General features: G+C 44.5%; 1 protein-coding gene across 1 annotated transcript in view; it reads left to right on the top strand.

The window, feature by feature from the left end:
- lig1 (ligase I, DNA, ATP-dependent) overlaps positions 1-14345 on the top strand; it is a 38304-nt gene extending 23959 nt beyond the window's left edge. The window contains exons 22-27 of the mRNA XM_078287665.1: positions 539-621; positions 4077-4229; positions 9051-9104; positions 11278-11421; positions 12635-12727; positions 14154-14345. Coding sequence (XP_078143791.1) covers positions 539-621; positions 4077-4229; positions 9051-9104; positions 11278-11421; positions 12635-12727; positions 14154-14228 — 602 coding nt within the window. The 3' untranslated portion in view covers positions 14229-14345. The remainder of the gene's footprint in view (positions 1-538; positions 622-4076; positions 4230-9050; positions 9105-11277; positions 11422-12634; positions 12728-14153) is intronic.
- Positions 14346-21355: the final 7010 nt, after the last annotated feature.

The following is a 21355-nucleotide window of genomic DNA, read 5'->3' as shown; positions in this document are numbered from 1 at the left end:
TGTGTATGAGTAATGTGCTTTTTTGCATGTTGCGTGTGTATTAATTGTATGCTTGTGTCTTTGCCTGCTGTCTCTTTGTATGTGTGAGTTGTGTGTGTGTGTAGTAGTAGCTGTGCACTTGTTTCCTTGCCTGCTGTCTCTTTGTGTGTGTGTGAGAGAGAGAGAGAGAGAGAGAGAGAACCTATGAGCTGTGTAAATGAGTTTACTTGTGTAGTGTGTGTAGTGTGAGTCTGTGTATCAAGAGAGAACATAGAAATGTGTGTATTCGCTTGTGTGTTTTACGTGAGTGTGTGTTTCTGAGTTGTATGCCTGTGTCCTTGCCTGCTGTTTCTTTGTGTCCTGAACTCTCTTTCTGTGTGTGTGTGTGTGTGTGTGTGTGTCTGTCTGTGTCTCAGAGTGAGACAAAGACCTTCCATGTATCTGAAAGATAATCTGTTCATTTCCTTTCTGCTCGACTAGAGTCGTGTTTTGGTGTATAATGTGTATGTTTGTGTGTGTGTGTGTGTGTGTGTGTGTGTGTGTGTGTGTGTGTGTGTAGACTCCTGCGAGGGACTGATGGTGAAGACTCTAGAGAAGGACGCCACCTACGAAATTGCCAAGCGCTCTCATAACTGGCTCAAGGTGTGTTGGTGTGTGTGTGTCTAAGGGGTTTGGGGAGGGGGGGGGGTCGGGGGCAATAATGTGACACTGCAATAACTCACACACACTTACGCACACCGCTTGTAAATTGCGGGCACGCACTGACACAAAACACACATGGAATTCACAAGCGAAAACACACACTTAAGCGTTCTCTCACACCCACACACACTCATACAATCATAAGCCGTCTTTACGCAGCTAAAAATGCCGCAGCAGAGCCGGGATAGAATTAATCATGATCAGTTTCCATAAGCGTCCATCTTTTACCTGCTGTGATCGTCTTTACACTGTGGGAGGGGAAGCACAGGAACCGGTGTATCTCATGTGGATGATTATTGTGTGATATCATTGCAGAACTAGTCTATCTATAAGTACGGTAGCTTCAAGATGATTCTGTTTAATATCTGTTTGACGAGCTAAACTGCTTCAATCGAAACCACGTCTCTACCAAGCTTTGAATTTTTGCAGTTCTCCCTCATCTCAAGTACACAGCAGTTGACTGTGTGCCACAGTGTCCCGCTGATAGCCTGGCTTCCACGTGTATCTCATGCACAGGTGATGGAACGCTTGTTGTGGCTGAGACGGTTACCATGGTTACCATGGCATTTGCACAGGCACTTCTCTGGCTTTACTTTTCCACAGAACAAATACCGGGCCGGGTCTGGCTTTTCTGCTGCTCTTCTCCTCCGTCGTGAGGCGGGCCAGAGCCGGGTTACTTTAACCCCCCTTTTCCACGGCTTGATGTCTTTACACAGAAATTAAACCCGGGCCAGATCCACCAGTGGCCCCGTGTAAACGCTCTGTGTAAAGACGGCTTTAGAATATACAAGTAAACACACAAACGTACATGCTTTCTGTCAGGGAAGAATGATCCCCTCAGTACCTGGATTAATATGCTGAATCAGATGTCTGTGTGAATACAAGTCTTTATTCCTTACACATGTACATGGAGAGAGGACTCCAGCATGTTAGGGTGCTTTCACACCAGCCTTGTTTAGTCCGTTTGAATCGAACCCCGGAGCGTTTACCCCCTTGGTTCGGATCGTTTGGGGTGGTGTGAACACCCTAATCGAACTCTGGTGCGGACCAAATAACCGCTCTCTGGTCCGCCTCGAAGAGCTGGTCTCAGGCCGCTTCCAAGTGAACTGTGGAGCGGTTCATTTCATTTCACATTCGAACCAATCTCAGGAAGCAAACCATTTAATCTGAATTGTATTGGTTAAAAACAACATCTTCACATCCTGTTTTGGTGACTGGTGAAACTAGCGTTTGCATGGATCAACTGTTAGACAAACAAAAAACTAATAATAATATGATGCCCGTTGTTATTGATACACACAGCATCAATCATCTCTCTCTCTCTCTCTCTCTCTCTCTCTCTCTCTCTCTCTCTCTCTCTCTCTCTCTCTCTCTCTCTCTCTCTCTCTCTCTCTCTCTCTCTCTCTCTCTCTCTCTCTCTCTCTCTCTCTCTCTCTCTCTCTCTCTCTCTCTCTCTAACACCCAACATTACCATACAAAACTAGAAAAATAGGATCATCTACTATGGAAATTTGCACTTTATGTCATTCCTGACATGTTGCCATATGCTGTCACCATTATGCGATGCCAAAAACTATGTGTCCCTCTCACCATTACGCAATGCCGAATGCGCAACGTGCATGTCCCGTTAACCGTCATCACACATTGCCAGTTGCTAAATGCGCAACCTACAGCCAAGAAAACCAACACAGTAAATATGTAAAAAGCACAGTCCAGCAAAAAGTCATGAAAATAACCTTCATCCGACGCACACGACACACCCGACGTACAACATACCCAGCGCACACACACATTCTTATAATTTCAGCCATCAAAAAATCTCCGGGAATTTATTTTTTCCATCCCGGGAGACTGAGGCTAATTACCGGAGTCTCCTGCCAATCCGAGAGGGTTGGCAACCCTATCTGGACCATTTTGATTTTTGACTTTGTGAAAGCAAACCGAACCAGCTGAAAAACGAAACAATGTGTCATTCTCGCATCAGGTGCGAACCAAGGAAGCAGACTATCAGGTGTGAAAGCGCCCTTAGTCATGCAATTGTAGAGCAGTCTCTAAGGAAAGAGGAACTTAAAACTTTCTTTTATACAGTGTGACAAACATCTTACAGAACAAGTGTTCACAGCCTGATTTATAATATGTTCCAGGCTAAGTTCCTCTTTATAAACTGGTTTCAACTGATTCTTTACATACATACAAGTCTGTGGTTTAGACTGTTATCATTTTTAGTAAGCTGACATTTTAACCTCGTGATGCACTCTCGTCTGCAGCCGTTACTTAAACTAGTAACTTCCCATCACCACTTTCACATGTTGCACACCATACACACTTCACATGCTGTAGAGGACTCTTTTGTGCTTTTTTTACTATGACTAGGCCTCGTGTATCCAGGTGTCTCTTTCAGCCACTCTGACTGCAGCTGGATTTGTCAGCAGCACCTGGAACGGTCCTGTCCAACGGGTTAGGGTTAGGGTGCCAGGGTTGGTGCTAGTGCTTCCTTTTTAGGTCTTTTACCACCACCCAGTCCCCTGGTTGGATGTTGTGGAGTTGTGCTGGCTCAGGTAATGCAGCTTTTACCTTTAGGAAAGATGAGCTTCAGAACATTGTTAAGAGCACAACAATATTGCAACATGTCATCATCCATACCAGTCAGGGTCAACCTGTTTTGGGGAAAAGGGGTGTTAGTCATGCGCATGGGGCGCCCAGTGAGCATCTCATAGGGAGAGAGTCCAGTAGTTTTGTGTGGGCAGCCTCTCATGAACATTAGTGCCAGGGGTAAGACCTCAACCCATGACAACTGCCATCAGCTTTGTTTTTAGAGTCTGATTTGCTCTTTCAACTGCACCTCCACTGGCTGGGTGGTAGGCACAGTGTGTTTTCAGACTTATCTCTTAAACTTTCCGCGAGGCTCTGGATCACACAATTTACAAAATGAGAGCCTTTGTCACTAGTCAATTTGGATGGAAGGCCCCATCGTGGAATCACTTCTCTCAGCAGTGCTTTTGCTACTGAGACAGCAGTGGCGTTCCTGCAAGGAAAACACTCAACCCATTTTGAAAACATATCTACAATCACTAGGCAATATTTGTAGCCTTTACATGGGATGAGTTCAATAAAGTCCATCATCCAATGTTCAAAGGGGCCCTCTGGCCGTGGGTGTGTAGACAGGGGCATGTCCGTGCCTCTGCCAACATTGTTAGTAGCACAAATAACACACTTTTTACAAAAATGTTCAGCAAAAAGAAAAACCTGGCGCATACCACTCATTCTCCCACACAAGTTTACACACATATGTTTTCTCTCGCTCCCTTTCTTACTCTTCCACCCTTTCTTCCACTCTCTCTCACACACATGCACACACACACTCTCTCACACACACTCCTGCCCTCCTCCCCCAGTTGAAGAAGGACTACCTGGAGGGTGTGGGCGACACGGTGGACCTGTGTGTGATCGGCGCCTACCTGGGCAAAGGCAAGAGGACGGGCACCTATGGGGGCTTCCTGCTGGCCTGCTACGACGACGAAAACGAGGAGTTCCAGTCCGTCTGCAAGGTATGTGTGTGTGTGTGTTGTATGTTTGTGTCTTTTGTGTGTGTAGTGTGTATTTTGGGTCTATGTATGTGGGGTGAGGGCGGGACTGAGTGTGTTTGTGTGTGTATGTTTACGTCTGCTTTTTACGTCTGCTTTGAATGTGTGTTTTGTATAATTGTGTGTTTTGCTTTATGTGTGTATGCAAGGGTGTGTGTGCCTATGTATGCGTGTGTGTGTAAATCTGGGGGTGTGTGTGTGTGTGCGTTTGTTTGAACTGTCACTTTTCCCCCCAAATCTGAGTTTGAAGGAAATCTTTATGTGTCTACAAGCCTGCGTAGAGGCGTGACTGGGTGCTTCTTAGGATAAGTGCTAAGCATGTATTGGAGCATGCGTGACCACTGGTGTGTGTGTGTGTGTGTGTGTGTTTGAGATAATGAGAGCGTGAACAAGCCAGAGTATGACTGTGCCACAGAGGATAAATCCTGTGTCATCGTTGTCCTGCAAAAACCTTCCATCTCCAATTTTTTTTTCTTCTGTAACTTTTATGTATTTATCCATGGAAAAGGGATTTGCCGAGCTGTGAGAACACACGCACACACTCACACACACTTTTTTTCAGCACTGCCCTGCTTCACTTTCATATAGTTACACAGTCACACCTGGGAGCTGCCCAGTACAACCAGTCTTCTGCTATTGGCCATTCAGCAGCACCACTAGAGCAACTGGAGGTTAAGATCCTTGCTCAAAAGCACATTGACGGTTGTTATTCAGGGATGGGACTTTCCTCACCCAGATTTTCCAAGCCGTTTGGGGGATTCGAACCAAGACCTTCTGGTCACAAGCCTGCCGAACAACTTTACAGCTGTTGGGGTTTTTCTGGTGATCTGAACTCACTTTTGACAATTTAGAACTCCTTTCCTGTACCTTGGTTTTGGGATCATGAAGCCTTTTCTACATGTAGGAGACGGTGCTCCTGAAGTTGGGTTCCCTCTGAACCCTTTCAAAGGTTCTCAGAAAAATACATGGTTTCATTTAAGTTTTATTTCATTCATTAAACAAGCTCTCATCAAAAGGGTGTCTGTAGCGCAATACGTGTCCTTGACATGGTAAACTTTGGGAACCCTTGGTTTGAGAAGCTTTCTTGTAGCTGGAAGCAGAATTTAACCCACATTTCCATTTCCCCCAACGCAGCCTCAGGAGTCCGCCCTGCTGAAGTGTCCTTGAGACACTGAATCCCCACCAGCTCCAGGGGTGCTGCTCTGCGGCCCGACCCTGCCCTCTGACCCCACCAACCCACCCCCATCCCAAATGAAAACGCAAACTAAACAGAAATGAGTCATGACATGAATAAGGGATTATTAAAAGGACTGCTAGGGTGCGATCACACCTAGAGTTTGTTTTCTTTGGTCAGAACCATAGTGGAAAACTTGGTCGGTATGGGTTCCCCATGCCCAATTACAAACAAACCAAGGTCTGTAAACAAAAGTCACATGGACTCACAAGAGGCTCGTTTATTGAACAGAGTTTTGGTAACCTGTCATTCCAGCAAGTTGGAGATTTTGGCAGCGGGGAGAGTCATAACAAATAACAAATTCCAGTTCCTGTAACGTTAACTAAGCATGATGGACTTGTCTGCACTCTTTACTCTCTAGCTAGTTTAGTTTAGTTTATTACTTTATTTGACAGTGACAGTGCATATTAATAACATTTCTGAAAATATGCCAGAGTTAGCCAAAAAGGCTAATGTTCATCTGTAGTCCCCGGGCAGGCAATAGTTGAAAGCACAAACGTTAAGAATAAAAGCATTGAAAATACAATCAGCGATAAAAACAGTGAAAAATATGCAGATACAAACAGAGCCTGCACTACATAGAGACAAGAAAGACAGCTCTTATGACACAAAATCAACAATAGCATGACAACAATCAACAAATCAACAAATAGCATGACAGCACAATCAACAAATAGCATGACGACTAGGGATGCACCGATCCGACTTTTTCAGTCCAGATACCGATACCGATAACTGGGCTTTGGGTATCGGCCGATACCGAGTACCGATCCGATACCAGTGTTTAATTAGTAAACTGTAGGCTATGCCTCACTGTGTGGAAGAGACTGGGATCATTCTTTTATGTGTAAAGCAACATCAGGCTTGACTTTAACATTGCTTTCCTAACTTTGTAAAGCAAAATGTAACAAATAAATATATAGATATAAATGTACTCAATTGTTATTTATTATTAAAATAATAAATAATCGTGCTCCAGCAACTTGGTAAAACATCTTCAAAATTAACAGGAATTACAATTCAAGTGTAAACCTTTTAAATGCAGCAACAAATTGGTCAGGAATTAAAATTCCAGTATAAAACAATACAACTGCATCAAATGAGAACAAAATGTAAACATTAAATCACAATTAAGTCACAAACTAGTGCAAACAAACTTGATAAATTAAATCACAATTCACACAAGTAGTATAAACAAGTAACTTGGTAAAAACAAAACATTCAAAATATGCAGAATAAGCCTAAATTACTGAAATAACTCTGGCTTAACTGGTAATCTTGCTTTATGAAACAGCCCTCAGAAAAAAAATCAAGGTATGTTAGTCTGACTGTGTGTCGGCCGAATGGAGCAGCAGTACCTGACAAACATGGAAAACACTTTAAATCGTGTTGTGGCAGGAAACAACGTTGACCTACAGCCGAGTCCCCTTAAACCTTGGATTTATGAATGGAGTCTGGCTGGACGCGCCGATTGTATAATTGGTGGAAAACTACTTTACCTAGCAGGTTAAATGGCAGCCTGCTCGGCCGCGCGGTGACCCGGGAGAGTTTAAACATATAACCGAGACAAAGTATTCATGCAGGTGTGTTTTTAACTACCGAGCATCAGCACCGACCCCCGGTCAGCTCACCCCGACCCCGGCTCTGTTATGAGGGTTGGGCGCCAGGTTAGCTTGTTAGCCTGGATGCTAGCTGCGGGAGGCTCGCGCCCCATGAGCGAGAATTCAGTGCGCGAGACGCTGAGCGCGGCAGGCGGGATCCTCCGGAGCTGCTGGACCTAGTTTAATACATCCATGTGCTGGACCGGAGGAGCCACCGGACGGACCGAAGGCAAATGGCCGGGTCTACCGGCGCGCTGCTGACGCATGACGTAGTATGCGCACGTAGACATAAACATAGAATTTAATTGAATAGATCGGCCCCATTGTCACCGATACCCGATCCAGCTATTTGAGTCAGTATCGGACCGATATCCGATATCAGTATCGGATCGGTGCATCCCTAATGACGACACAATGTTAGTCCTGGTGAAGTGTGGATATTATGTACAGAGCCTATGATAAGCAAGAGCAGCTCTTACACTAAGCATAATGATGACAAATAAGACACCAAACAACACGAAAACACCTCCCTGTTCTAGTGTTCGCAAGTTTGATTTCTAATAAACCGGGCTCTTAATGTTGTGGAGAAGGAATGGTAATTGGCACAGTTTCTTATGTGTTGCGCTAAGTTGTTCCAATCCTGAGAGGTTCTGACAGAAAAAGCAGTTTGGCTAAAACTACTTTGTCTTCTAGGAGGGTTAAGGTTATAGAATTCTTAGGGTTAGAGAATTCTTAGGGATAGAGAATTCTTAGGGTTAGAGAATTCTTAGAGTTAGAGAATTCTTAGGGTTAGAGAATTCTTAGGGATAGAGAATTCTTAGGGTTAGAGAATCCTTAGAGTTAGAGAATTCTTAGGGTTAGAGAATTCTTAGGGATAGAGAATTCTTAGGGTTAGAGAATTCTTAGGTTTAGAGAATTCTTAGGGATAGAGAATTCTTAGGGATAGAATTCTTAGGTTTAGAGAATTCTTAGGGTTAGAGATTTCTTAGGGATAGAGAATTCTTAGGGTTAGAGAATTCTTAGGGTTAGAGAATTCGTAGGGTTAGAAAATTCTTAGGGATAGAGAATTCTTAGAGTTAGAGAATTCTTAGGGATAGAGAATTCTTAGGGATAGAGAATTCTTAGAGTTAGAGAATTCTTAGGGATAGAGAATTCTTAGAGTTAGAGAATTCTTAGGGATAGAGAATTCTTAGAGTTAGAGAATTCTTAGGGTTAGAGAATTCTCGCTCTAATTTACCTTCTCTAGTTCATACCAGTTAAGAACACATTTTGCCCTCATTTTGTTATGCTGGGCTTTCCAAGCATGACTAGCTACTGGTTATCAGATATCGACATCCATCTCCTTATACCCATAAACCCTTGCGTTTTGTCCTTTCCTGCAGTTTGGTTGGATTCTGTTCTCACTCCTAAAGAACCGTACCACAGTTCGTTTGGAGAAGGACTGAGACTCGCATTTTCAGACGTCTTAGCGCGGTTATTTGGTGTTAGCCGCGCTCGAATGCCATTGTTCTCTCCTGCCCAAATGAACCGAACCAATTCAGTAACCGCTCCAGAGCTTGAATAAACCGCTCCAAACATGCTTGGAGTGAACCCGCCCTTAGAAACACGAGGCTCCTGCTGGACACCTACAAGAACGGCTTTGAGTACGTCTGCGAGGTGGAAAAACGCTATATTTGCGTTAAAAATCCGCCTCCCCTCTTTCCCTTCGCGTGCCCGTCTGCCTGCTAGGTGACTCCTTCGTCTCTGCTCGCGTCTCAGCGGGTTCAAGTCTTTGAGAGGTGACACGACGCTTCAGGCAAAGCAGCCAGACAAGGCGCTTTTGGCATAGGGGGATTTGCTCGCTGTTCTGTGTTCTGCCGCACGCTGCCAAATGTCTGCTGTCTCACCATGGGGGAAATATATGTGTGTGTGCGCGTGTGTGTATTTCTTATCTCCTTTTGTCTCCTCCAGATCGGGACGGGCTTCAAGGATGAAGATCTGGAGCAGCATTACAAGTTCTTAAAGGTAAAGTGGCACTGCGAGGCTGTCGCGCTTACTAGTCGGGTAAAAGCCTGCAATAAAGAACGTTTCTCAGGAATGAAGAAAAGAACGCGTTTCCCCTCACTGACGCCCAAGTATTTTTGAAATCACACCCTGGGCTATTAACATGTCAAGGCTGCAAGGGTCGCAAAACTTGCTCAATATTTAAATGACCGTGTAAACCTTTAATTCAAGTAATAAAAAGACAAAAAAAAATAGCCAAAATTGCATTTACTTGGTTTTTACCCAGAACCAACGTCTTTTTTGAGGTTGAAAGAGCTGTGTGCTTCAGGTCTTTGGGCCCCATTCACTTTGAAAGCAATCATTTCTTCATTCATTCCATTCTTTTCAGATACAAATGGAGATTTTTCATTCCAAAATGAGCTGGCCACTGTGCAAATATACTCCTAAAATAAAACAACTCAAATGCTGCAGTCATTTTGTAAGAGACACTCACTTTTACCTTGCCAAAATGAGAGAGCTCATAACATATTCCTAAACAAACCCAGGTATTACACAAAGTATGCTGGTGTATTTTCCCCAGGCTTTACAGATTGTGCCCACACAGAATCCACCTTTTTTTGGAGCATATGCCAATTTTGTCATAATCATCAAACCAAAAGAGTTTGGCTGTAAAACAAAATTGTTTGGGTGTAGCCATCTGTACTTGGGAAATATTGACCAATGATATGACCATAAGATAACAATGTTTCACACAGCTTTTTGGAATAAAAACCCTTCAGATATCAGGAAAATGTTAGTCATCCAAAGGCTTTCGTACCCAAACAATGACGAAGTAATTGAGAGAGCGCGCCTTCACGTTAGGTAATGAATTGCTGTATCAATTTACATTTGAAGAGGTTTGTTCCAAAACAGGAGAGCCAGCATTTGAAAAAAATGACACCTACACTTGGAAAACGATAGCTGCTGTGGGAGGTAAAATTCATTAGAGTACATAACTGACTTTATTAGCTATATTTAGACCTGTGCTTACAAAACGGTAAAGTTTTTGAGGATGCAAACAAGTGTTGTTGAAGTACTGACTAATCATCAGGTAACAGTGTTCTTGAAAAACAGGTATACTGTTGTGGAACAAAACCTTTCATTTTGAAGTGATGTTTTCAGGGTTTAGACTTGGTTACAAACTGCTGTACAGTGCACAATCACAGTGAAACCCTGATTGAAGGTGCTGTAACCTTTTTTCCCCAAAACCAATACAGGCCATACTGTGTTGTTTTGTAATGAAGCACTCCAACTGAAAGTGAATTAAGGAGAGGCCGTCTTGCTGTGGCTGCAGCGCTGCAGGCCGACGAGACTCAACACAGAGAGGATTGGTTCCATACAAACACCCCTGGGTGGCAGGGTGATCCAGTGGTTACAGAGAGCGTACTGTAACCTAAAGGCCACGGGTTGGAGTCCCGCCACAGCTGATGTGTCTATAAACAGCCATGTTTTGCAAGACACTAAACACCTACCTGCTCACTCTTTGTAATTCACTCCGTTTAAGAGCGTCACTTGAGTACCTACAGTATAAATAATGTTACTGCTGTTGCCGTCTCTCCCCAGCATTACTTAACTATGACCTAGATCCGCGGACACTGCGGCAGCCTAGTTAACATCGCACTGGTTGAGAATCACATTTGCAGAAATGGATGCATTTCATTCCAAAACGAGATAGCTATCATTTGGAAAAGTATGGCACCTGCGCTGACAAAATGATTGCTAGTATCAAAGTAAAAAGGGGCTTTTAAATATTATTGAAATTGATAGTTCTCTTGGCTTACTTGCAGACTAGTAACATTTTGGTGGATGTCTGAGCTGCCGGTGTTTTTCATATCTTGAGCAGTGAATATCAGGTAACAAAAATGTGTATGTGTGTGGATCAAAGCATTTTGGAATGAAATCTTTCATATAGTAGTGTGATAATGTAGTTTGGAAACCTCCCACTCATGTTGCCCCTCAGGCAAGCGGGTATGATTTGAATACAGCCGTGTTGAAACCTTTGCTGTCTCTCGGGATGCGATTGTGAAGCAGTAGCAGCATCCACCGGGTCAACCAAAGCCACTCTGTCACTGTCTCTTTATCAAGTTCTCCATGAATGCATTGTCCTATTTTTTATTTTATTTTTTTAAACATATTTTTTTCTTCCTCTCTCCAGGAGCACATTCTGCCCAAGCCCCGGGCCTACTACCGCATCGACCAATCAGCAGAGCCGGACGTGTGGCTGGACGCCGTGCAGGTCTGGGAGGTGAAGTGCGCCGACCTGTCGCTGTCGCCCGTCTACAAGGCCGCCATGGGAATGGTCAGTTCGGCCTGTTAATTCCCCCATGTTTTTCCGCTGATAAATTCTCCCTGTTATGGTCTGTTGCCAACAATGAAAAGTCTTAATTAGCGACTCTTAATGGAGTTGTTAAAAATTGTTGTAAAAGATGTTGGATTTAATGGAATGATACCCGTTTATTACCCGTGGTTAGGATGCATGTTGGACTCAAAGTCCCACAGCAAGCATACTGTGAAGTGTTTGCCTTAACAGCACCAGTACACAACAGTCATTTTATCATAATAATAGTAATCGTGCACGGTAATAATACATTTTATTTGTATATTGCTCTTCATGGTACCCAAAGGCACTTCACTTCATGCGCCCTGAAATGGCTCTTGAGTCTGAAAAGAAATATTTTATTTTAGGAGTGAAGACAACAGTTCTTATTTTCGTATTTATTTACAGGTGCTGCATGTTGCATTTCAGCATCAATAAGTCATTAATTTACCACGTTAATTTTGAGATATCCTACTATAAAATGAGGAAAACTGTCCGTCCTTCTGTCTGTCTGTCTGCATCCATTTTGCTCCTCAATGGGTTGGCCAATCAATCTGAAACTGCACATGGGCATTGAGCATTGGCATAGGCAGGGACTGACAAAGCCAATTTTTCCATTTTCCCAAATTTACGCTGTTTATGCGCATTTTTGGCAAGTCTGCGCGGAGTTGTGGCAGATTCCCGGGTATGGACTAGTTAGTATAATTTCCGTAAACAAATGTGACCATTGCGGAAACAATTGTCTGCCTCTTCTGGCCGCTACACTACATTTTACATTGTGAGCCATCGGATTTGGAGGGAAATCTACTGGATTGCTTTATGGCACAAAACAGGAAGAAGGCAGATAGTGGAAACTATATATAACTATATCAATGGTGTGCGATAGAGGCTACCAATTGTTTCAACCATGGTCTCATTTGTTTACGGTAATTATGCCCATGTATCACAGTTAATTTGACAATAATATATTGATGTTTCAAAATCTTTAAATCTTTCATGTTTAAAAACCTTTAACCAGTGAGGTTTTAGTAGCTTTCAAGGGCCTGACAGTCACAAAAACTCACTCAACACATTAACTAATGTGTAAACTTTCAATCCAAGCAAGAAAAGGATAAACGCTCAAATTGCAGTTAAGTGGACGAGGTACGATGGTCAGCGCTGATTTGCCTCTGTGTTTCTGTCTGTCTGTCCTCAGGTGGACTCAGAGAAAGGCATCTCTCTGAGGTTCCCCCGCTTCCTTCGGATCAGAGACGACAAGAAGCCGGAGGACGCCACAACCGGAGCGCAGGTACGTCAGATTATCTGTATATAAATGGTAATTAATCGATCAATCAATCAATCTGTCCTGGGAGGAGCCAGCTTGAAAATCCCAAGGGCGGAGAATTTTAATTACCACCACCAACCAGACAAATGCTGGTACATTTTGGCTCTGGCTGGTAATCCTGTTTACAGTCTACCAGCCACTTTGGCAGGAAACCAGCCGCCATTTGGAGGCTCCACTCCTCTCTAAAAGTCTAGTTGGCTGTTGAGTGGAGTTTCCTGTTCTGGACATCACCGCTCTCACCAACCCATCCTTTAACATGCAAGCCAGGTATCTACTTACACTACCAGTCAAAAGTTTGGACACACCACATTTTTCTTTATTTTTACTATTTTCCACATTTTAGAATAATAGTAAAGACATCAAAACTATGAAATAACACAAATGGAATTATGCAGTGACCAAAAAAGTGTTAAACAAATCAAAACTATCTTATATTTTAGATTCTTTAAAGTAGTCGCCCTTTGCCTTGGTGGAAAGGCAAAGGCTTTGGAAAGAAATTCATACATAGGATCAACTTCACTATTTATATTTGTCTAAGAAACAAATTTCAAGCATTTAAGCATAAGCCTTTAGATTAAAATGGCTTTAAGAGAATGAAAAGACAAAGTACATTCAATCAGGTGTGTCCAGACTTTTGACTGGTAGTGTGAAGTTGAACAGTGCAAGGCAGAGTTACACTGAGGTCTGTGTAGTTGTAGGAATAATAATCATGTGGTAATTCATTGATCCCTGCAGGGAAATTCTTTTCACTTGTCTTCTGATTGAAGGGCGGCGTCTCTACTCCACTGCCGTCCAACCATGAGCCGCGGAGGGCCGAGAGTCTGCAGGTTTTCGTTCCAACTGATCACTGCACCAGGTGATTTCACTGATTAGTTCCTCCTCTCTGCTTGAACATATGCTAATCAGTGAAGTCGGCCGCTGTGTTCGTTTGGAAGGAAAACCTGCGGGCTCTTGGCCTCCACGGCTCATGACTGGACTCCACTGCCCTCCTCACTACGCCGCCCTGCTGTATTGGTATATGCTGGTTCCGGGTGGGCCAGCTGTTGACGCATTATGCACACACACACACACACACACACACACACACACGTCCTGATGAGCTTGAGTGAACGCAACCCTCCTCTCCCAGTCAGCGGCTGGGAGTCACCAGCTTCAAAGCCCGGGATATGAATAATCAAATGGTTATTTTTAGCCTGTCCTCCTCGTTTTACTGACCTGACTTCATGATCTTCTCCCCCCCCCCTCTCTCTCTCTCCCTCTCTCCCCCTCTCTCTTTCATGCGTGCTGTCTCATGTGAACTCTCTCTCTCTCTCTCTCTCATGCTCTCTCTCGCTCCGTCTCTCCCTCTCCCTCTCAATCTCCTTCTGTCTGTCTCCTCTCTTTCCTCCAGATTGCTGATTTGTACAAGAAGCAGCAGCAGATTCAGAATCAGGGAGACAAAGCTGACCTAGAGGACTACTACTGATCATCTGTAGTAATCGGTCAGAGAATAATGACTAATGGCAATTTCAATTCAATTGTAAATAGGTTATTTCTTTTTGTAATGTTGAATGAAAATAAAGGCTCTGGCAATTTTATGATATCCTGTCATTTTGCGTTATTGATTTGAAGCTGCTGCATTATTGACTATGATTTCCCTTTCACAGCGAAAAATACATAAACATCTCACACCATACAGTGCGCATAAATCCCAAAATGCCAAATCGACTTTGCAGTTAAGGCATACCTGTTGGTAATAGATCCCTATCAAAAATGCGCTGTGCAAAACCGCTCGGCGAAATACGGACCGTATGGGCAGCATACCAATACTTCCAACTGGCCTGATTTCTGGTAGCGCCGCGCTCCAACGCAGCAGAGCGCATGTGGTATGTGTGGCAATAAGAGGACAAGCCAAGGAGAACGGCGGCTGCCTGAAACGTTATTAGAAGCAGAAAAAGACGAAGGGGCTGACAGTTGCTCAAACGGCAGGACAAAAGAGAAGCACTCACAGCTTGCATTAGATGATGGAAATCCACTAACTGTCCAGCCTGAATCAATCAGAGACTATTGGAGATGGGGAGGGGTCAGTCTGAGAGCCAAGGACAGGCCGTTATTACATGGAGAAGCAAAGAGGATTGTGAGAGTTTTCTGCATAGTGATGCCACGTGAGAGGATGAGAGTGTGCTTGTGACAGACAGATTGAGACACTTGATGTGTGTGTGTGTGTGATATGTTTGTGACTTTGTGCTTTTGTCTGTATGAATCGTAGCTGAATCAGAATCACATTAAATGCCAAGTACAGTGAATGTGCAGGAAATGTCTTGTTGACATTGATGCAGAGGCATACTGACAACTTGAGGGTTTTGTAGCGCAGCGGACAAGGACAACACAGCCTCATCAAATGCAAAGAGCTCTCTGATTGCAAACACACACCTACACACATGCATGTCGCTTTACAAATAAAAAGCATTCTACAGCAGCTGTGTGCCTTCTAGCAGCAGGGCTTACGGTGTATGGTTTTAACTCAGCATTAGCAGAATTTGAATGGGTGTCTGGAAACCATGGCCAACGATGAGTCCCTGGGAATGTAGTAATATTGGTAAAAATGACTCAGAAAAAATAAGCATATTCTGAACAATCATCAACTATTTTCCATCGCTAACCTTCAACACAGGCATTGACAAATTTTCAAAGATAAAGAAATCTAATTACATTTGTAGGATTGGTGCAATATGGCAGATTGGGGGTGGGGGGGGACTGATGTTGCTGTAATATTGACAATATTGTGCTAAGCAATAAAAAAAGCAGGTTTGGGGCCATTCATGAATTGAATTGAGAATGCATGATAGATTCCAATTCAGTTCCTGGAGTTGGAATAATTGTAATGACAGCAAACAATTGAATTCCATTAAATTCCACTTCTAACAGAGTTTGTCTTGACTTGCTAAATTAGAAATCAAATAAAAGACAGTTAAACAAATCCAATACATTCAATAATAATGTATGTATTACGATTACATGTTATGCATCAAATGCCACCTGAAAGGCACCTTTAACATTTTATGATAGGCAGTATTGATAACATAAAACACTACATGTAATCTGATATGTGGCACGAAAAAACAAAAGAACATGGAATTTTACCGAATTTCACTGAATTAAATTCAACTTCTTGAAATTCCAAGAAGTCCTGTAGGTTTTTTTTTTTCAAATTCCACTTCCTCAGTTGAATATGAATTGATGAGTTCATTCATGAATCGACCCCAACCCCGAGTGACCAGCAGTGCATCGGTCCGGTGCAACACCAGGGACATCATGCAGAATAGAAAATGAGACGCAGGAAACATTTAATGAAGAGCGTTGGAGGGCCGGCATTCCTGCGGCTGCGAAGAGGCATGCATCGAGTCTGCGTGTTTTACAGTGTCGGGTTTATGCGCGGGCCGTCTGCATGTAAAAGTCGGCCAATTTCCACGGTGACTCATATTTGTATGTGACTCGTATCGGAGTAAATAATGTCGTTACAGTGTATGCACATGCATTGTGAATTGTTTTTCCCATACTTGAGAGCTTGTGAGATTACCGTATTTGTTATGCTATTGTTGCTGTGTCTTGGTATGCGAGTGTGCACACTGCACGCCTGGTGGTTAGCCTATTATTTGTGTGTGTGTGTGAGTGTGTGTGTGTGTGTGGAAGTGTGTAGGCAGTGGCCTGTGTGTCTGCTGAAGGGGAGGTGGAGGAGAAGGACACCATTGTGGTAGAACAACCATGGAAATTCCAAATTCAGATTTGCCTGCCCTTTCCATCTGCCACTGTTGTTTATCTCTGCCTATCCATACTCTCTCTATTTTTTTTCCATTAATTTTAATTTTTCCTCTCCCCCCTCCATGTGAGCCTTTGAATATTCTAGCGGTGTTTTTTGTTTTTTTTCCCCCTGTTTGTTTGCTTTTGAATAAATCTATTCTATTTTCCCTTTCACAGCGTGGATTTCTTTGGGCACCATCTATCACTCATTTCGAATATCATCGTCACATCTCGCTTATTTTTTGAATCGAAACAAGGGGCCCGTTGGTGTTACAAAAATCAGAAATTCAAATAGGAATTGTCAGCTGTACTGTTGCTTCAGAAGTTGCCTTTTAACAGCAAGTGTGAGGGATGGGAAAGGCCCTAATGGAAATCAAACAGGCAACAGAGCATGAAATATTGAAAATGCAAATGTGTAATGAATTCAATTCCATATTGTGCGCTGTATGATGCTGGCTTTTGTTGTGAATTACTCTGAAGGTTGACTGCAGCAAGTGTTGTGTCTCAGCCTTATTTGCGTACGTGTGATTGTGACAGCGGAAGGAAAGTGTGTCTTTAGTGTGAAACTCTCCCTGAATGTCTGTGACTTTGTTGTAGGTGTAAATACCGGCACCTCAGTATATTTCTATATTTGCATCTTCTTTTGTTCATGTGTGAATGAATTCCTATTCATCTGCATCCCTGTGATAAAAAAAAAAAATGTGTGTGCGCCTGTGTGACTGCACGTGTTTTTGGCTGTGTATATGTGCAAGCCTGTGGGACTGATTGTGTGTGTGTGTGATCGACTGTGCGAGCGCGCGCTTGTGTCACGGCACGTGTTTGTGTGTATGTGTGTGTGTCTGATGTTTACCGAGGGGGGCAGCTGGCGCACATCACACGCCTGCGGGGCATGGCGGCGCGGCGGCCTCCATCCCCGCCGAGGCCCGCTTTCCTCTCCTCGCCCGTGTTCAAACAGCCGTGCTGTTAGTTCACATCAAGTCACCCGTTCAGACCGGCTCCCACTGGGGGAGTCGCACTTGCAAACCTACCTGCCTGTAGCCTCCGTTGAATTACTAGTCGTTTGTTTTGCTGCACACGTCGCGGAGGGCAAGGGGAGGCTTTGGGGTGGGGAGCAAGATGCGAAAACCAAGCAACTGACACATCAAATCATGTCGTGGCTCCGATTCGGGATGAGAAATGAGTGGCGGCCGGCGGCTTTCCTGGCACCGCGACGGATGAAAGGCAGGCTGAAGAGAAGCCTCGGCCCGCGTTGAAACCCTCCCCGCCGCTTGTTTTCTCGGAAAGTTTTAGGAAGTCTCCCCCCAAAAGCAGGGTTATGGATTACCCCCAACTGTAAGAGAAAAAACGGGGGCATCTGTGACAAATGCCAGGTTTCACCTTTCTCTGTCCTTTTGTGTCCCTCTCTCCCTCCCCACACCCCGTTCTCCCACATAAGCTATCTGTCTTGCTCACAATACCCCTTTCTCCACCCCGAGAACAATGTGTTTGTTCTCCTCCACCTCCTCCTCCTCCCCATCCCTCCATCCCTTTCTATCCCTCCATCCATTTGTTTGGTGCTCTCTGTGACATCTCTGCCATGCGAGGCCACGAGGGACAGAGGGAGGGACAGGCCCGGCTATTGTCCCGGACCGAACCCACGGAATATCAATAGTGTTTTTCTTGAGCAGGAGCGCCGAGCGTTGGCCAGTAACCTTTTGGATTTGATGATGTCAGGCCTCTTTTTGGGCCCTTTATATGATTCCCCTCGCCCTGCGGTCTCCACTCCAGCAGAGTATCGGGTCCTGTACACAAGAGACAGCGCTGCATTGTGTGCACTCTATGACTCATCACAGCCCTCCAACTCCATGAAACGAATTCGTTTAGGGCCGTGCGCTCGCGGGACACAGAGGGACCGTCCTGTAACCCGAAAGATCGCAGGTTCAATCCCTGCGACAGCAAAGACACAGATGTTCACAAACAGCCAAGTGTCCTAGAACAAGATATTGAACAGATGGGACTGTCGGCTAAATGCGGGGGCGTCCTGGTCAGTGGTCGTATCGCATAACCGCAACGTCCTGGGTCCTTTTAATCCGGCCTGGTAACCTTTGTCGCATTTATGTATCTTTCCTGTCTCTCTCCACTGTCAACTATCAAATAAGCAATTTCCTTGAGGATAAATAAAGTATCTATTTATCTAAAAATAATGCCGAAAGAATAAAAAATGCCCCAAAAATAATCTAAAAAAAAAAGAATTGTGTACAGATGCATTCTAGTAATATCTCCTGTGGCAGTTTCCCACTGAAGATCTTTTTTTAGTCAAACAGCAGGATGCTAACCTGCGTCCCTTTAAGAAACCTAGATAATGTAAACCGTTATAGATATATTTAATCCTGCCTCCTAGCCTCAACTTTTGACAGTTTTCTGGCCTATTGCTCACCACGGCTCATTTGCCTTATTTGGCTATGCTAATGCTTTGCTTGATTATCCAACCCCTGCAGCAAAAACTGTGTGAGCCGATCGCTTAAGAGACTGCCTTATGATTGGTTTATGATGGCGGTTGTTGTTCCCCCCCCTTCTCAGCGCTTCACTCTGGCCCACACTGAGAGGCTTGTACTTAAGAGGCTAAGACTGTAGTGCGCTCCATTGAATCATTGCTACGGTCATTAGTCTTATGACCTTTATGTGAACTGGCCTCTGTAGTGTCTCTCTCTCTCTCTCGTTTTTTCCGCTCTCCCCTTCGTCATGACCGGCGAGAAACCCTCCAGCGGTCCCGTCCCGTCCCGAGACATTCACAGCAGCCATTCGGCTCCCCAAAAAGCTCAAGACATTCCCCTTCTGCACATCTGCCAGCGCGCCTTGTGATCGGGGCTGCACCCTCGGAGCTGTGACGAACATACTAAACGTCGCAGACAAATTAGACACGGATAGAGTTGACAAGAGCGCCTAAAATCTACAGCTTGGGACGCGTTCCCAGACTCTGATTATCCCTGGTCTTTTGATTATGCGCTTGGCATGTTTTTTTTTCCTTCCATTGGAAATAATTCTATGTCAAAGAAAATTACAATATCATAAGAAAATATGCTCTATAAATTTCTACGGGTGTCTAATGACATGCCCTCACAAAATGCAACTGAGGCCACTGTCTCACCCATGAAAACAAATTTGACGGGTTATGCAAGCAGACAGGCATTATAGTTCTCACACAGCGGCTGAAGCCCGAGGAACTTTGCGTATTCAGTCATCTCTGATAACACCAATCGATCTGAAGCCTTGTCCCCCTCAATATCACTAATGTGTGGCTGAGGACTCATGTATAATTTCGCTAAAACCTCAAAATGGCTCCACACATCCAGTTTTCTCTGACTGTTCCTCACCGGTACCTCTTCCCCTTCCCTCTCTCTCGACCTCTCCTCTCTGTATAATTTAGCAGCAGATAATCTCTCCCTCTCCTACATTAGTGTGCTATATCACTGCCAGCTGAAGGAATGGGGGCCTTCGCTCTATATCTGATACAGTTTCTGCCTGCCAAGCTCAGCCACTGCTGCTGCCACCGTCGCTCGGTGCTGACGAGTTTGGGCGCTTGCCACGTTCTGCACCTGCCAGGCTCATAAAGAATCCCCCTGTTTCTCCGGGGCCCGAAGGCAGGATCTGCCATAATCGTTAAGGATGTCGCGATTTAGACGGTTCAAGCCAAAGCTTAGACAGTTGATGGCGCCAGCAAGTTGGCAGATGGTCTTTTTTGTTCAACTGATCCGTCAGCGGGGTATTTGAGGTGTTAAGATGAATGAGTGGTTTGCGATTTGTCACAAGTGGCACGAATTTGTGCCGCGGCCTCATATGTAAGCAGAAGTTTATCTGTAACTAAATGTGCTGCTGCTGCCTTGGCCGGGAGTCCCTTGCCAAATAGATCCTTCATCTCTACATGACGAACCTGGATCCGTAAGGGTTCGATAAAACAACATTTAGAAAGAAAGTAAAGTGGAGGAAGTGGACAACCTTGTCGAGTGCCTCTTCTCTCTTTATACTGTATATAGGCTATATGTTCCCAAGGGGACATGTAGGAAGTGTCAAATGTTAAGTCATGATAGATATGGTGTAAACTTAATGATGGGAATAATTTGTAATAACTTGTGTGTTTACTGTAGCCAGGGGAGTTCTGCAGACCATTAATCTGTGCATGTATTCACTATTATGGTGCCAGCGGCTAAATAAATGCATATTTATGACGTATGACAAAAAATGATGGAATGAGGCCTTCAGAATTGAGGCTTTCGCAGAAATTCCACTCCGCTATGTTCGTTTATTCACGTCTCTTTCTTATTTCCCCCCCTTCAGTGTCTGCTCCTGCATCTGATGCCGTCTCGCTCTTGTCTCGCTTGTCCTCGTATCAACCCATCTATATATAGCAGGTCTCTCCCCACTCTCTCCCTGTCTGTGCTACTGGAAAAGCTAGAAGTGGGCGCTGCAGAGTGAATACACCGCTTTGTCTGGCGGGGGCGTGTGTGTGTGTGGAGAAAACGAGGCAGCGAAAGAAAGAAAGAAAGAGAATGAGGGAGAGGTCGGAGAGGAAGAAAGCGCCATTGACAGACGGGCATACACCAGTCAGCCCCTGTCCCCCCCTCTCCCCATTGTCTCGGAGTGCTAGACGTCAGCAAACGACAGGAATCTGGAGAGAGGGAGGACAGAGAGGAGAGAGAGAGCGAAGACTCGGGGCTTTGTTTTTCGTCCGCTGGCCTCGGACCCTGGGTGAAAGTGCAGGGAGAGGAGAAAAGGGGAGATGGGGTGAGGGAAGGGGATGGAGGAGAGAGCGCTGCGTTGACCTCGCCGCAGGAT

The sequence above is a fragment of the Centroberyx gerrardi genome, chromosome 13 (assembly GCF_048128805.1).
Source record: "Centroberyx gerrardi isolate f3 chromosome 13, fCenGer3.hap1.cur.20231027, whole genome shotgun sequence".
In the NCBI taxonomy this organism is placed as follows: Eukaryota; Metazoa; Chordata; class Actinopteri; order Beryciformes; family Berycidae; genus Centroberyx; species Centroberyx gerrardi.
Note: the sequence above shows the minus strand (reverse complement) of the source record. Positions and strands in the feature narration are given on the sequence as shown.